The 17,957-nt window shown below is 42.0% G+C and overlaps 1 protein-coding gene across 9 annotated transcripts in view; it reads right to left on the bottom strand.

The window, feature by feature from the left end:
- The window catches only part of PSEN1 (presenilin 1), a 68,024-nt gene extending 54,948 nt beyond the window's left edge, over positions 1–13,076 (bottom strand). Inside the window, exons 1-4 of one of the 9 annotated variants that reach the window (XM_082733492.1) lie at positions 12,911–13,044; positions 6,416–6,722; positions 2,112–2,190; positions 1,880–2,019 (exon numbers count right to left, since the gene is read on the bottom strand). In XM_082733492.1, coding sequence (XP_082589618.1) covers positions 1,880–1,966 — 87 coding nt within the window. In that variant the 5' untranslated portion in view covers positions 1,967–2,019; positions 2,112–2,190; positions 6,416–6,722; positions 12,911–13,044. The other 8 variants (XM_082733496.1, XM_082733498.1, XM_082733491.1 and 5 more) reach the window with 8 other exon arrangements.
- Positions 13,077–17,957: the final 4,881 nt, after the last annotated feature.

The raw sequence follows: 17,957 nt of genomic DNA, 5'->3' as shown, positions 1-17,957 counted from the left end.
GAGACTCCTGTGAGAGGTTTGGGACACATAAGTGACATATACCTGTTTGGGGGGGGGGTTGTTTTTGTTTTTTTTTCCCCAAAATATGTTAGTTGTGGAATCTTTTGTTCAAATGGATCCACAAGATAAAAGATAAAACAGGAGCTGCTCCAGCTAAGGAAGGGGTACCCAGAGACTAAGTTGGGGCTGTCCCCACTTTCCCTCTCTCAAGTAACAGTTTAAAGATGATTACAAAGTCTGTAGTATCCAAACTACCAAAAACTTCATGATCTGGCCTCATCCTAACTTCTCAAAAAGCTATTCCTAGGAAATAGCAAAAAGGAGCAAATCCAGCAACTGTTGCAAACGTGTTGCCACAAAAACCAGTCTTTGTGACACCCACTGTCCCCCAGGAACCAAGAAAGCAGCAGCTCCTCTGCTCTCCCTTCCCCCACACACCCCTCAGGCTACACACTACCCTTTACAGCTTGTGTTCTTTTTCAGGGCTTCCCTCAGAATCATTTTATCTTGATTTCACTTGATTAAAAATGTTTTGGCAGTACAGTGTGATCTGCCTCTGATGACATAGCTCTGGATACTGCCTCCATGTCTATTTATATTTTAGGAAAATTCTCCCTGCACTAGTGGGATTTCTTCCACCAGTGATGACACCCCGGTTTGCTCTATTCTAATCTTACCCATCCATCAAAGTCTACTTTGTGAAGTCTCTTCCTCACATGTTGACCCTTGACTGGAATCCTAAATATGAGTCTGAAGGGAACTTCTAGGCTATCCAGTTGCTGCTCTCACTCACTGCTCATTCCACAGACTAACCAGACTAATCCTTTGCAGATCTGGTTGGCAGTCTTCCAGCTTCTGTGACTGCTTTTAGTGACAAGATAACACTACACCACACCCTTGCAGCTGTACGGTAAATTGTGAGACAACTCTTTTTTTATTGACCCAGAACCGGTTTCCTTCCACCACTGGTTCTGCTCACTGGTTCTCATAAAGGGAAGGGTGACCCCACCCCACCCAACCTGACCCCTCGCAGCCTGCATAGTTTATAGTTGGCCTTGTTGTTTTCCCCAATTCCAGATCGACCTCTAAAAATCCTACCCATTTGCCAGCCATCCCACAGGTCATTTGTGGGGTCTAAATTCAATCTGTAAATGACTAGCTAGCTATCAGAGTTGCAGGTTGATTTGATGTCTGTGTCCCATGCCACTGGTTACACCACCCCTTTTTTTAAAGATTTTATTTATTTGACAGAGAGATCACAAGTAGGCAGAGAGGCAGGCAGAGAGAGAGGGGGAAGCAGACTCCCTACTGAGCAGAGAGCCCGATGCAGGGCTCGATCCCAGGCCCCTGGACTCACGACCTGAGCCAAAGGAAGAGGCTTTAACCCACTGAGTCACCCAGGCGCCCCTACACCCCTTTCTTGATTCTCTCCCTTGAACTTTCTTAGGATTTCTACACTTAGCCTTGCACTCATCACGTGCATTCCGTCAGTGAGCATTTACTGGGCATTGTGTTAGGAACCACGATAGGCACTGAAAAAGTAAGAACCATGAAAGGCACTGAAAAAATAAAAGCAAATAAAATGTCCTCAACCCATGGTAGAGTAAGAGCAATACAGGTGAAAGAATAAACAGCTGGGGAAGCTGAAGGCTTTAATGGAGGAGGCAATATCCGAGGCAGGGAGGAACTGTCTCACACAGCCTTGTGTCCCCAGCACTAAATGGTACAATACTTTACCATCACTTTAAGTTCAGCAAATAGGGAAACTCGGAAAAGGAGAGAAAGTCTGCTCAGCCCCCTCAGCCTCTCTTGGACATGAGGGAAGGTGGTCACTAAGTCCATAGTCTGGCAAGGGCAATTTCAGAGGCTGACACTGTACCTGGCTACGTACAGTATTGCTCGGGTGGTTGTCCTCGGACATCTGTGCATTCTGGAAGTAGGACAAGGGTGCAGGTAACTCTGTCATTGGAGCAACCGTATAGAAATACTTTTTCACAGAAAACAAAGCCTCTTGGGTTTCTGAAAAGGGAAGAAGAAAATAATCCTTTGTGCATTACAATTATACTTTCATTTTTAAACACTTTTGTAAATTGCATTCAACAAAAACAAACCTTTCTTTCATGTGTTCTTCTCCAGGCCAAGCTTTCTAAGGACCTCGAAGGCTGTCACTTGTGGGCTTCCGGATTACGTCTGAAATAGGATTTTACCAGGTCACCCAGAGTAAATCTATTCACACCAATCAAGTACTTAGAATATTTCTGTATCTGTAATTTGTAAGCCAGAAATGTATTCATCTGCCATCAATTTCAAGTGACAAACTTTTGTTAGCTCAAGATATCTCTTCGTTAATCAATAGATCTACTTGAGAAACCAAATACTTTTAATCAAAAAATATCTGATTTCAGATTTAGAGCAAATGAAGCTAAATGATATTAAAGAATGTTCTCATCAACATTCCTTTTTCTATGCTGACTAATTCAACCTAAGCTTTCTATCTCCATAAAATTGTCTAGTGCTTTTACTTTGGCAAAATTTTGTCATCTCATTTTATCCTTACCAAAATGCCCAAGCCCGGGTAAACAGGTAACATACCTGTTTTATAAAAGCAGAAGAGAACCTAAGTTCACTGACTTGCTTAAAAATCACACAACTGGGCAGACCAGGACAAAAATCACAGACTCCTAACTCCGAGCCTTAGGTCTCTCCCTGGCATCTTGGCACAGCCTTATCTCCACACATCATTTGGTCTCCCAGAGTTCGCTCTCCTGGTGGGTGGGAGATGGGGGCGGGCGGAAGGACACACATTCCCCTTTGCTGTCTGTCTGCCTTAATTTCCATCAGCCAAGTCCTTATGATTTCAACTTTGCTTTTCTTATTTTTAAATTCGTTTTAGAGGTAGAATTTAGTGATTCATCAGTTGCATACAACACCTAGTACTCATTACATCAAGTGTCCTCCTTAATGCCCATCACCCAATTACCCCTTCCCTCCAACCCGCACCTCTCTTCCAATAATCGTGTTTGTTTCCCAGAGTTCAGAGACTTTTATGGTTTGCCTCTCCCTCAATTTTCATCTTATTTTATCTTTCCTTCCCTTCCTCTATGTTCATCTGTTTTGTTTCTTAAATTCTACACATTAGTGAAATCATATGGTATTTGTCTTTCTGTGACTGACTTATGTCACTTAGCATAATACCCTCTAGTTCCATTCAATTTTCCTTTCCACAGAAAGTTTTCAGAAATACAGAAAGAAATCTGTTCGTGTATCTAAGCAGTATTCTCATTCATAGTGACTAAAACATCCCCATGTACACACGTGAAAATATCTTGTCAAACTCCTATTTCATTTTCACTCTCAACTTCAGGATCCTTGATCCTCTCAACACTGTTTTTATATTCTAGTGATTTTTTTCATCAAAAACACAGAAAGCAGGTTAAAAAACAAACAAGGAAAGTAACTTTTTCTCTAGTACTGAGTTCAAATTAACTCTTAATTACACATGTATCTAGATCACTTAAACCATGACGAATTTTTTTTTTTTTTAAGATTTTATTTATTTATTTGACAGAGAGAAATCACAAGTAGATGGAGAGGCAGGCAAAGAGAGAGAGAGGGAAGCAGGCTCCCTGCTGAGCAGAGAGCCCGATGCGGGACTCGATCTCAGGACCCCGAGACCATGACCTGAGCCGAAGGCAGCGGCTCAACCCACTGAGCCACCCAGGCGCCCCAACCATGACGAATTTTTAATCAAGGTATGCTTCCCTTCTACCCCACATAGTTTTATATACCATGCCAACCTTTCTCTTCCCTTCCAGCTTCAGCCCACAATTAACTGACATGGATCAAGGGATTGCAAATTAATACCAACTAAGACACAATTAATGTAAGTTTGTTTTAAAATAAAGTGAATTAAAAATACAAATAGAGAACACTTACTTTTATGGTGGTTGTTTGCTCAAAGGGGGATGTGGGAAGCTTTGTGGGGGGGGTACTGGTAATGTTTTGTTTCTCAATCTGAGTGCTAGCTACACAGGGATTTCAGTCTGTGAAGATGCACTGAGCTGTACCCCCACGATGCATACCTTGCCATATACTTCAATTTTATACTCAGAGATTTCTGTAGACATAAACCTCTATTTAAAGTTATTCATACCGTTGGTCCTAACTTTTTTTTCTCTTAAGATTTTATTTCTTTATATGTCAGAGCAAGAGAGAGAGAGAGAGACTGAGCACAAGCAGGGGGAGCGGCACGCGGAGAGAGAAGCAGTCTTCCAACTGACCAAGGAGCTGGACACAGGACTCGATCCCAGTACCCTGGGATCATGACCTGAACTGAAGGCGACACGTAACCAACTGAACCACGCAGGTTTCCCTAGTCCTAACTTTTAAAATGAATAATATTGAGTCTTGGCAGCATGTATATTACCTTACCCAAAAGACAGGTGGAATGCCAATAGAACCAATATATTTTCTAAGTACAATAGTACTGAGTGAGAGTAAATGTTCTGACTTATGCTTCTAATTTTTTTTTTAAAGATTTCTTTATTTGACAGAGAGAGACACAGCAAGTGAGGGAACACAAGCAGGGGGAGTGGGAGGGAGAAGCGGGCTTCCTGTAGAGCAGGGAGCCTGATGCAGGGCTCCCTGAGCTGGAAGGCAGATGCTTAACAACTGAGCCACCTAGGTGCCCTCCCCGCCCCCGCTTTTAAAAACATTTTATTTATGCTTCTAAGATTTTTAATTTAATTTTTTAAGATTTTACTTATTTACTTGACAGACAGAGATCACAAGCAGGCAGAGAGGCAGGCAGAGAGACAAGAGGAAGCAGGCTCCCCACTGAGCAGAGAGCTCGATGTAGGGCTCCATCCCAGGACCCAGGGACCATGACCTGAGCCAAAAGCAGAGGCTTCAACCCACCGAGCCACCCAGGCGCCCTTATGCTTCTAAGACTTATAAAAGTTGATGATCTAATTGAAGTTTTGATATTGATGTAGCATTAATGGATAGCAAACAGAGCACATATTATTCCTTCTTTACCATAAAAATATTTAGTACAGTACCTACTACTGCAGCTAACCCAGAAATGCCATAGGATGGCAAACAGAAAAAGCTGCACTTGGTTCCTCCTACTGGCTGCCCTGAAGACTATACCGTATCATTTGAACTACACCTCTATTACAGAAAAACCCTTAGAAATCTGTCATTAATATTCGCATTTGATCCCTTAGAAACAAAATAACAAATAAGATAGTGTTAGCCAACTGAAACAAGCAAAGGAAGCAAGAAAGGGCCATGCAAGCAAAAATAAAAAGTAAATAAAGAAAAAAAAAAGTAAATACAGTATATTACATTTACAGATAAAATAGAAGAAAAGTGACTGTCCATTGACTAAGGAGGAGTTTACTGGATGTCTATTTATATCAAAACGCAGAGACAGACACTGAGAGGATTTACCTAATTATATTCTATATATTACTTAATTATATTCTATATAACTAATTATATTCACTTCACCCACTTTACATATGAAAACAATGTGGCCCATAGAAGCTACTCGCTTGCCCAAGGTCACATCCAGTGAGCAAAGGAGCGAAGAGTAAAGCCTCACATAATATGCTATGTTGCCTCTGTGTAAAACCATCCCTGCTCTTTAGTTTACAGTGAGCATTAAGTTAAATTGAGCTGGGAGGGGAAAAAAAGTACTTACAGACAGAGAGCAAGAAGATTTTTACTACTACTAAAATTGCTGCTTAGAAGTAAACATCTTTGAAAAAGTAGTAAATGAGATCTTAAACTTCAATGACTGGTCTAACTATAAATTAAAAACTGAAGTGTCAAAAGCATTCCCAATATATAGTCCTAGTATTTATTTATTTATAGGATCTTGTTTATCTGTTTGATGGAGAGAGAGAGAACAAGTAGGGGGAGCAGCAGGCAGGGGCAGAGGGAAAAGCAGGCTCCCCGCTGAACAGGGCTCGATCCCAGGACCCTGGAATCCTGACCTGAGTTGAGGGCAGATGCTTAACCGACTGAGCCACCCAGGCTCCCCAACTAGTATTTATTTAAAAAAATAAGTTGTAATGAGAATCTGGTCATTTTAATTTGGTTTCCATTATTAGGCCTTATGTTTACAGGATCTGTTCAGCTATCACAAGAAACCACACAAACTGGTTATCAAACTGAAGTTTTCTCAAATTTTGGAAGAAATCAATAATACAGTGGCCACTTTAGCATATCCTGATAGCATTTTCAAAGGCACATCTCTATTTACACGTGAAAACTGCGGGTCAGGAAAGGTGACCGAATCTGGCAGTGACATCTGAGGCAAATGACATCTGTTCCAGAACCCAGGTGTTCTGATGCCCAGCCCACGTCTTTTCCAGTTCAATTAGAGAAAGCTCGTGCTTCCACTAACCCTTTGAAGATCATAACACTACAGGGTGATCCTTTCCTTCCCCTCCAGGGAGGGAAGAGCTGCTCTTTACATGGAGCTTCGTAGGAAGCAGAGGCAAGTAACAGGGGCTAGGTCTTCAGTCAGGCCTGGAACAAACACACACTGTCGGTACAAAGAAAGGCACAGGCCAAGCCCGATTTGATTCTGGTCCAGTAACAGCTGAAAACAATTGATGACTGCATGAAGGAGGCCAGAAGGCTGTGTGTCCAGGCAGCAGGGCAAGGCAAAAGACACTCGTTGATTTTATAACATTCTTAGCATTCTTGCCCTGAAAACAAAAAAAAGATAGCTGCTGGGAAGTGAGGATCTTGTGACCTGACCTGCAAAGGGGGGAGGGAAAGACCCAGAGTTGGCTGTTTTCTCTCTCTGGCCACCTGCTAAAGATTTTCTGAGACTGACAGAGCATAACCCTTGAATTCACTGCCATCCATTTCCTTTTTGTCAAGACACTTGCTAAATCTTTATAAAAGATAAAGATCTTTATAAAAGATAAAAGATCTTTATAAAATCTTTATAAAAGATAAAAGGAAAAAGAAATCTTTCTCTGATGGGCAACTACAATTTCTATTATACACAAAGAAACTAAAAACAAACAAAAAACCCAGGAGAATATGAATAATCTCAAGGCTTCGATGTGCTGAATTTGCAAAACCTATCCATCAGCACTTCAAAAAGTATCAAAGGAGCAAAGCTCTCCCTCTGCCTACCACTCCCCCCCCCCCCCCCCCCCGTGCTCAAAAGCATGCCTACTCTCTCTCTGACACATAGATAAAAATTAAAAAGAAAACAAGAAAACCATGAAAAGTATGTTTAAGTATCTTTGTATTGTGATGCTAAGAGTTTCTTAGGTTTCAAATGAACTTGTGATTTATTCTTTTTCCATGAAAGTTGATTTAATCAGCCTTAGTGTTACCTTGACAGCTTCTTCCTGCACAGACAGCCTAAGTTCTGACTGCACGAATGGGCTGGGAGAGCCTCTATTTGAGTTTTCAAAAGCTCACACCCAATAATAAATGTAACCAATCCCCAAACTGTATTCATAGTTAGTTAAATAAAAATAATGTGAAATTAACTTACAACTTCCAGAATATATGCTGGAAAGACTCTGAATTTCAAGAGACTGGGGAGCAAGTAAGTTCCCCAGTCCTACAAGAGGCTCTGTGAAGGTGGCAGACTCTAAAAAGAGCAAGGGTAGTGATCCATCTATTTGGTGATTTTTTTCTTTCTTCCATCCCACTCTACTTCTGTGAGCCATCTGTGGGAGATTAGACTATTATTCAGCAAATATTCACTCCCTCCCCCAGGCATCCCTGAGGGAGAAATATATTTCTCCACTCCAGTGATGTTGGGCTTGGCTCTGAGACTTGCTTTGGCTTCAAGGTGGGTGCAGTCTACTAGCCACCCATGCCTTTCGGCACAATCATCTGACTTCCTTTGGTCCAAGGGATCTTAGCAGATGTAGCACACCCAGACACCTGAACTGTGCTTCTTAAAAGTTTTTTTTTTTTTTTAAGATTTTATTTATTTATTTGACAGACAGAGATCACAAGTAGGCAGAGAGGCAGGCAGAGAGAGAGAGAGGAAGAGAAGCAGGCTTCCCGCAGAGTAGAGAGCCCGATTCGGGGCTCAATCACAAGACCCTGGGATCACGACCTGAGCTGAAGAGAGAGGCCTCAACCCACTGAGCCACCCAGGTGCCCCCTGAACTGTGCTTTTACAGTTGGACTTAACTTCTTTTAGTTCAGCTGTCGCCTTGAGAAGAGCTTACCATGGGCAGTCACTGCCCCTTCAGCCTGGGCCCCAGAATAAAAGATGCAAAACAGAACTGTCCTAGCTGATCCCTAGTCCTATACCTTGAAGCAAAACCCCGAGTCAAAACAAACACTCTTTAAGGCACTGGGTTTGGGGGAGGTCGGCTACCTGGAATTACTGTAACTGTTTTAAAATAATAATGGTTACATAAGCTCAGAGGATGCAATGAAAATGAAGAAAGATGTACAAATCCAAAATTCTTTATCTGAAATCTTCAGGACTGTTTTTAGAATTCCTATTTTTCTCAGATTTTATAAAGGTATAAATACTATGTTTTAAAATGCCCTCTCAAGGTCATAGATAGAACTACAAAATCAAACACCTTAAGTATACAGTGAAACATATAAATAATCTTAAATTGCAATAATAGGTTCAGGTTAGAGTTTTCTGTCAAATGAATTACAAAAAGCCTTTCAGTTTTTTCAGCTGCTTTTGGACTTCATGATTATAAATATGAGACTATGGTCTTGTCCTATCAATATTTATAGTAATTATAAAGAATCTTTCCCCAAGATACCTTTACTTTTTTTGTTTTTTAGGATTTTACTTATTTATTTGACAGACAGAGATCGCAAGTAGGCAGAGAGGCAGAGAGAGAGGAGGAAGCAGGCTCCCCGCCGAGCAGAGAGCCTGATGTGGGACTCCATCCCAGGACCCTGGGATCATGACCTGAGCCGAAGGCAGAGGCTTTAACCCACTGAGCCACCCAAGCACCCCAAGAAACCTTTACTTTCAATAAGCCTACATGAAAAGTATGATCACTCCCAGTTTGTCTCAAATTTGCTGTGGAAATGGATCGAATACAACTAATCTTTAAAGAAAACATGACTACTCACACCTAATTAATTTATAAATCATTGATTATACTCAGCAATGCTTGCATTTGTGTGCTTTAGATCAGTTTAAGGAACTGTACAAGGCACTATAAAAAACAAATATTAACACACCTTAAAAAACCAACACTTACTGGGTTTTTTCTACAAAACCAGACATTGTGATAGGTGCTGGGGATGCTAATAGCAGGTAATACTTTTGTTTACTTAAGAAGCTTACTATCTAGAGGAGGAGTCAGACAAGTATATATTTATATTAATTACATGTTGAAATGAAAATATTTTAGATGGGAGTGCCTGGGTGTTAAGTACCTAGCTTTGGCTCAGGTCATGATCCCAGGGTCCTGGGATGGAGTCCCACATTGGGCTCCCTGCTCAGTGGAAAGTCTGCTTCTCTATCTCACTCTCTCTCTCTGTGCTCTTTCTCTCTCAAATAAATAAAATCTTTAAAAAAAAAAAATGTAAAAGAAATATTTTAGATGTAGAGTGCCTGGGTGGCTCGGTCATTCGAGCTCTGAACTCCTGATTTCAGCTGTCATGATCTCAGGATTGTGAGATCGTGCCCCACAGCTGGGCTCCCCACTTAGCGAGGAGTCTGCATATCCTTCTTCCTCTGCTCCTCCCCTTGCCCGTGCGCTTTCACTCTTGCTCTCTCAAAATTAATTAATTAATTAATTAATTTTAAAATATTTTATACATACTGGGCTACATAAATTATATTATTCAAATTAATTTTATCTATTTCCTACCTTCATAAAACTTTTTTATAAAAAAGTTTTAAATTAACATTTGTAGCTCACACAGTTTTATTTATTTATTTTTTTAAGACTTTATTTATTTTTGAGAGAGAGAAAGCAAGCATGAACCGAGGGAGGGGGTAATAGATGGAGAAGCAGACTCCTCGTTGAGCAGGGGGAGCCTAATGCAGAGCTTGATCCCAGGACCCTGAGATCATGACCTGGGCCCAACGCAGATGCTTAACCGACTGAGCTATCCAAGTGGCCCACTCACACAGTTTCTACCAGACAGTGCTGCTCTAAATCGTCAACTCTTTCAGCTATACCCACCCAGATACTAAAAATCCCTGACAGTCTTTTCCCAAAGCTTCCCTTCCTTCCTGAGCCTTTGACACTGCACTATGGAGGTTTTCTTCCCATCACTAATTCTCCTTAGCCAGTCCCTCTCACCCTTCTCCCACTCCGTCACTGTAAGTGGTCTGCCTGGGCCTCTTTATTTCCTTCCTTTCAGTAGGCATCTCCTCCACTGCTCCAACATCAACTAGTAAGTCTATTTAAATTACTTATTTACAGTTCCAGGCCTGTCCATAAGACAGCTTCACATGCTGGCAATTCAAAAGTGATACTTCCAAACCACTTCCTCATCTTCCTCTCTAGACTTAGTTCTTTGCTTCTAACTTCCTTATTTCTACAATCATCTCTACCATTCCTCAAACTTAAAGCCTTCTAGCCAGCCCTACAGTTTAGCCCTTGCTTTTCAATTAGCTGCCATGTCCTGTTCCTGGTTTTCCTGTTTTAATTAAGATTTTATTTATTTAGGAGCGCCTGGGTGGCTCAGTGGGTTAAGCTGCTGCCTTCGGCTCAGGTCATGATCTCAGAGTCCTGGGATCGAGCCCCGCATCGGGCTCTCTGCTCAGCGGGGGGCCTGCTTCCTCCTCTCTCTCTGCCTGTCTCTCTGCCTGCTTGTGATCTCTGTCAAATAAATAAATAAAATCTAAAAAAAAAAAAAAAAAGATTTTATTTATTTATTTATGGGGGGAGGGGAGAGAGAGAGAGCATGAGCAGGAGTGGGGGAGCTTGGAAGAGGGAAAAGCAGACTCCCCACTAAGTAGGGAGCCTGGCTATAGGGCTCAATCCCAGGACGCGGGATCATGACCTGAGCCGAAGGCAGACACTTAACCAACTGAGCCACCCAGGTACCTCGTTTTTTTCTCCTAAGCCTCTGTCATCACCAAAGATCAAACTCCCATCTTATTTCACCTGCATTATGTAAAAGTCACCTCAATTTTCTCATCCATTCTAGCCCCCACTATCAGATTAATGTGCCTAAAGTTCTGAGCACAACAGCCCCACTCTTAACACACCTTCCGTATCTGCCTAACATCTATCACATGAAGGAGAAGTAAGATTAGAGGGTTTTTTTTTTTTTTAAGGATTTTATTTATTTGACAGAGAGAGATCACTAGTAGGCAGAGAGGCAGGCAGAGAGAGAGGAAGGGAAGCAGGCTCCCTGCCGAGCAGAGAGCCCCGATGTGGGACTGGATCCCAGGACCCTGAGATCATGACCTGAGCCGAAGGCAGCGGCTTAAACCACTGAGCCACCCAGGCGCCCTGGATTAGAGTTTTTTTAAAGATTTTTCAGAATATGTTGTAAAAAGGCTCCCCTATGATATGCAGTATCTGTGGGAAAGCAGGAGCAGAGAGAGCCTGCATCTGAGAGAAGAGGACCACATATGCTATGGCAAGAGAAAAATGCTATATTTTCCTGCTAGGGTGGTTTTCAGAGATCAACTTCACTCCTCCGGTTCCCCCGACATGGGAACTCATGCAGCAGTCTACAACTAGTTGCAGCCATTTACTTAAAATTCGGCAATAAATCACATCCATTCAGTAGAAAGTATACCCAGAATTGTGGGAACTGTCTACCTAAGGACCAGGAACAGAATGGAAAACCAGAGGATAGAAGCCACTTCTGTTACCTACTGGGAGGAGGGGAGATGGGGCGGGAAGGAAGCCATACACTCAGTAAGTAGGATCCTTTTCTTGTAGTTGAGCATTTATTAGATGGCGCAGGGAGGAACCTTAAGTTGGCTGAACTCTGCAAATGAATTAAGCAGTAAAATAGGCTTTTGCAGGTGACTGAAATTAGTCAAATGCAACTAGCTCCAATCTACTACTGGACGCTTGTGATTCAGAGGGTCCCTGTTTGTAATACATCCTCTGATTATGATGCCCTATCCACTTCCACGCCAGGGGTGATAACCTTTCCACTGTAAAAGATAATTCCAATAAGATTCCCTGACCAGGTGTGATCTCTACCTGCCTCAAACGACAGTCTGCTGTCATACTGTCATTATACATACATAGTTTTTTGCACCCTATTCTTATCTCCCAGAGTAAACCCCGAATACTATATCCATTTTGTCCAAAGCAGGCAACAAATGCTTTTAAATTTATTAAATTAGTCTCCTACAATAGAAGATTATTTATTTGAAAAGAACCTGAGCGGGAAGAAAACGCAAATACCTAAGACACATGCAAAGCACTGAACATCATGCCTCGCGACAGTCCCAACCAAGGCAAAAGCATCAGACCCTGTTCTCCGCCGCGAACATAAGGCATAAGGGACTTAGCCCTGAGCGCCACTCACTTCCTCGGACAAGGACACACTCAGGGCATGAGGCGCGGAGTTTCACCAGTTGCTCAACCAGACCCAGGGCAAGGCGCTTCCTCTTTCTCCTGCTCCGCTCCAGTCAAGACAGTCAGTCCCGGCCGCCGGCACCTGCGTCCTGAAACGTCTTCGGGAAACCAGCACTTCCGGACCCAGCCTCCGGAGAGGAATCGCTCTTTACCCTGATCGCGCGCGGCGCCCGGAACCGGAGAAACGGGCCGCCCCTGCTCGTTCCCCACACGGGGTTCCTCCGTGTCCGCCCGGCCGCGCCCCGCTCCTCATCCTCGAGGACACCAGCTGCGCGGCCCGGGCGGCGACAAAGGGCCGGGCCCTACCCGCGACCGCGCGTGTACACACCGAGTGAGGGACGCCTTCCCCTCTCCCCCAACTCCCCATTACGCACCTACTCCTCCCTTGCCGCCGCCACCCGCCGCTCCCAGGGAAACCTTCTTCCCGAGCAGCCGCTGTTTTGTTTCCGATGTGAAATCGCGGCCTCTAAAGCTGCCCGGCCCAGGCCCCGCCCAAAAAGCTTCGCTGATGTCGTCATTTCCGGCTCTGGCGTCGTTGGCGGTCGGCCGGGGGAGGGGCGGGACACACTGGCGTAGGGGGCTGGACTTTGGTAAAGAGGGTGGAGCTTCCGGTGGCGCGCGCAGATTGAGGGGCAAACGCTGTCAAGCGGCCCCGGGACCTAGACGAACTTGCCCAGAGTGCTAGTGTGAGTTTGAAATCGCCTGGGATTCGAGACTGCTCTCGAGCTGAGGACCAAAGTTTCTACGTCACCTAGGCCCTGCGTTGCTTCTTCCGGACTACAAGTGATGACATCTCAAATCTAACATTTATCTATTACTACCTATTTGTAATGTTTATCACTGCAAATCAGCTGCACGACAGTCGTGAGGACTGATTTAAAATTACCAATACCTGTGCTCTTCACATCCTACCCAATGAATCAAAACTTATGGCGGGGGGCAGGAACCTGAGAAACTGCATTTGAAACAAGCATAGCCCAGGATTCTTAGGCTCCAGGTTTAAGATCTTAGATGATACGCTTCCAGAGAGCATATGTGTCTTATTTTTGAAATCCCCAAACCAGAGTAACTGGTACACAGTGAATTACACTCAAGGATCACTTAATTTCCGCACCTGCCAGCTTTCCGTCCAAATTGCGGTAAAGACAGTACCAGTAACTAACTTCTTAAGATAGCACACTCATCAGAAAGCTAAAAGTAAACAATTAATACAATCATGTAAAACCAAAGCTGAAGAATGGAGAAATGTTCAAATTCACAGGTAACAGAAAACTGACAATGAAATCAATGATGGATGGCATCTGGCCAAATGATCTTTTTCTTTTAAATCCCTCCCCCAAGATAGCCAGCCTCTCATATTCCTGCAGCACCAGTCCCCAGTCCTTCCCTCCTCTCCTAACCCAGTACATGAACAGATTTAAACAGGTTTTACATGCTTCATATTTAAGAACATCAGTAGTTTTTTCCATTAACAGGGAAAAGATAAGTTGGGGGAATAGAAATGTTGACAGCCCACTGTGAAGATATTTTTTAAAGTGCTCATTTCCCCTTCCCTCCTTAAATTTCACAGGGGTAAGATTTTATTTTCCCTATTTGTTCACTTCTATATTACAAGTGCTGCGAAGTGTCTAGCACATGAAACAGTTAAATACATTTGTCAAACATGCATAGCTAAATCCCATCTATTTGTGAACTGACTCAATCTCTTTGAATACAACCTGGTAACGGCAGCAGAGTCTTAAAAATTCTGGTGAACTATTTCTAGATACAATCTCAATACAAAATATTTGTGCAAAGATATTCATAAAGTATTTATAACAAAAATTGGAAAGCTAAACATCCTACAATAAATTATTCATCCACTTCACAGAATGTTATTAAAATTATGAAGGTTGTAACATTCTTATTCTGTTAAGTTAAAAAGACACAAGATGTATGTATATGTATAAATACAACTATGTCAGAACACATTCCTGCAAAAAGTAAACAAAGGTGATTTAAAAAAGCAACCAGTCACTGCACTACAGATAACTTTTCCACCAGTTTTTGCTTTGTCTTCTCTTCTTAGAAATTCAAACACCTTTGGGGCATCTGTGGAGCAGGTGACTCTCTTGATCTCCAGGTCATGGGTTTGAGCCCCATGTTGGGTGTAGAGATTACTTGAATAGATTTTTTTTTGAAGATTTTATTTATTTATTTGAGAAAGGGTGGGGAGGAGCAGAGGGAGTCTCAAAGCAAAATCTCAAGCAGAAATTGGAATCTGGACTCTAGAGCAGGATTGATCTCAGGACCCTGAGATCATGACCTGAGCCAAAATCATTAGTCAGTTACATAACCAATTGAGCCACCTAGGTACCCAGGCATAAATAAATCTTAAAAGAAAAAAATTAAAAATTTTCCAATTAAAATAAATGCAAATACCCAGGATTTGCTGAGGAAGAGCCAGCAAAGACACTGGGAGAGACACAGATTTAAGACCAGGACAAAAGTAATATCCTAGACACCAAACAGCAAATGTCCATGGTGGACCCTTAAGGCTAGGGTTGAACCTCTCACAAGGTCACAGCGTCTACTTTAGGCCCTCACCAGTCATCAGTGGAATGGTCATACAAACATTTGAGACTAGAGGCATTTGGAAGGCACATGTAACTATAAGCTACTCGTTGTGGAATCTCAACAAAGTAGTGGAAAGCAGATAGGATCCAAGGCTGTTTTTGTGTTCTTTAGTCCCGACTGAAGAATGAAGATAAGAAAATACTTGAGCAAGGATCAAGAAACTGAAAGTTAGAAACCAGAGTCAGTGGAATGGGGAGGTCTTCTGGATAGGATGGATGGAGTTAGCTATCATTAACTATAGAAAGCAAAGTTTTAAGAGGCATGTCACCATAAAGTGGAAAGCTAGAACTGGAGAGTATGCCTAATGACATTTTTTTTTCTTTTTTAAAAGAATTTATCCATTTGTCAGAAAGAAAGCATGAATAGGCGGAGGAGCAGAGGGAAAAAGCAGGCCCCCCAAGCAAGGAGCCTGATGTGGGACCCGATTTCAGGACCCAAGTGGAAGGCAGACACCCAACCTACTGAGCCACCCAGGCATTTCACCTAATGACATTTTTAAAGTTAAGGTTGTTAAACTTGAGACTTACTTGCTGGGGGTAGGGAGAATCAAAGGACTTTTACTCATTCAGTGAATATTTTTTCTACAACCACTATATAGCTCTGGAGGTTCAAAGATAAAAGCTAGAATGTGTGGAAAGGAGCTGGGGTTCAGTAAAAGAATGCAAAGTACATCACTCAAGAACAGCACTCAAGGTCCAAAATATGTGTAGTGGTGCATTTTTATCTTCCCAAAAGTGTTTGGGACTTGGGAGCAGGAATGGAGAAACAAAACAAAATAAATGGTGGCAGAAGCCAATACTAAGTGGTGATAGATGAAGCAGATGGGAAATCCAGAGTGCCAGACCTGTTAGAACCACTTGGTGGGGGGAGAGAGGCTGTCAGAGACCAAGGCTAGCTCAGTCACTAGTCACTAGTATGTGAAGTTGAGACCTGGTCAATCAGAGAACCAAGGCCAGTTATTTACACTTGATTCCAAATCAGTGCAACTCAACACTTCCCACGTAAAAGTAGTCTACCTTCTTTTAAACTCTGCTACCTTCGGGCTTGAACTCACGACCCTGAGACCAAGAGTCACAAGCTCTACCAACCGATACCCCTGCCCTTATTTATACATGATGTCACTGCCCTGTTTCTTACAGGAATAAAGAATTGAACGATGACAATAAATACTGTCATCAGAGTTTGGTGCTTGGCCACTATCTTATCGTTTTTCACTTCGTTCTTATTCTTTGCAAGGATTCTCTTAGACTTGGACTTAAGGGTTAGCTATCTTATATTTTTAGCTTTCAGTTCTGCTTGTCAGTGTTTTATTAAATTCTAATTTCCTCCTTAACCAAGAACTTGTGCCCTCCTTTCTAAAAAAAAGTGCCTCAATAAAATACTTGAAAATGAAACTTTTATAGCTTTCTATAGTAATAATTAGTAACAATGCAATCTCTACAGTAACAATCCAATCTATTTGGTACAGTGTACTTCCTAGTATGACAGTAAAGAAATGAACCTTCGGTTTTTGGATTCTACAATGTAAAGTGTTCACTGGTTTTTCTTTTTGTTATTAAAAAAAAAAAAAAACAGGAAAAATAGTTGTTTAGCACTATTTTTAAATTCACACCTAATAATTTTTGCTTCAATGAAGATTTACTAAAAGTGCTTCCCATGAGATTTTATAAACAAGCACTTCCTCTCCCCTTGGGTTGATATCAATATCTAGACCAGACCTGTCCAATAACAGCTTTCTGAAACCATAATAATTTTTTCTTAAGATTTTTAAGTAATCTCTATACCCAATGTGGGATTTGAACTCACGACCCTGAAGTAGATGAAGAGTCACATGCTCTACCAACTATGCCAGCCAGGCGCCCCAAACACAATTATGTTCTAGAATTTGCAATGTCCATATAGTATTGCTAGGCACTGGCTATATTTGGCTGTAGAGCACCTCAACTTTATTGCAATAAAAAAAAACAAAAAACTGGATTTTCTTAGTCACATGACATCTAAACATTTGAAATATGCTTATGTGTGTTTGAAGAACTGAATTTCAAAATTATTTAACAAACTTAAAACCTTGAGGAGCACAGAGCTAGACCATGAATTAGAATCCAATTATGTATAGGCCTCCAGACACCCACCTGTCAAGAACACTATAGTAGTGTTGCTTTGGGTAGATAAATGTGACCTCTAAGTTCCCTTCTAGGTATTACTGCCTCTGCTGAGAATCTTCCTACTGTCCCTTCCTGCTTGACTATCAAATTAGCACAATCAAGTTTGACAGTTGGTACAGTACTTTATGTCTATTAGTATTCCTATCATGATTCTTCCACCATTATTAGACTATCAGAGCTATTAGAGGAATCTTGTCTTACGTCTATCCCTCTACCTAGCATTTAAGATGAATGCCGCATATGAAGCGCTTCAATGGCTAAAAAAAAATTACACAAAAAAACAGAGGGGCTACCTGTTAACAATTCAGCTGCCACCCTGGGCATGAGAAGCTAGATCATAAATCCAACTCCTATGGGAAGGGGCACAGCAGGCATACTTGGGAGTGTCATTTAATGAAAACAACATGGCTTGCAAAGAACTTTTACTTACTTTTGCTTATAGAAATTTTTCATTCCTGGGGATTTTAGATTGCTATTCCTAATTTGGCCTTCATACAAGACAAGTGGTAAAATCAAAGGCAAAAATCCTATCAAATAAAGATGAAAATGTAAGCACTCATGCAAACAAATCATTTCAATAATTCAACATAATCAGGGGTGCCTGGGTATAGCTCAGTCATTAAGTGTCTGCCTTCGGCTC

This window comes from Mustela nivalis (assembly GCF_964662115.1).
Source record: "Mustela nivalis genome assembly, chromosome: 6".
Taxonomy (NCBI): Eukaryota; Metazoa; Chordata; class Mammalia; order Carnivora; family Mustelidae; genus Mustela; species Mustela nivalis.
The sequence above is the reverse complement of the archived record's forward strand: the minus strand, read 5'-3'. Positions and strand labels throughout refer to the sequence as shown.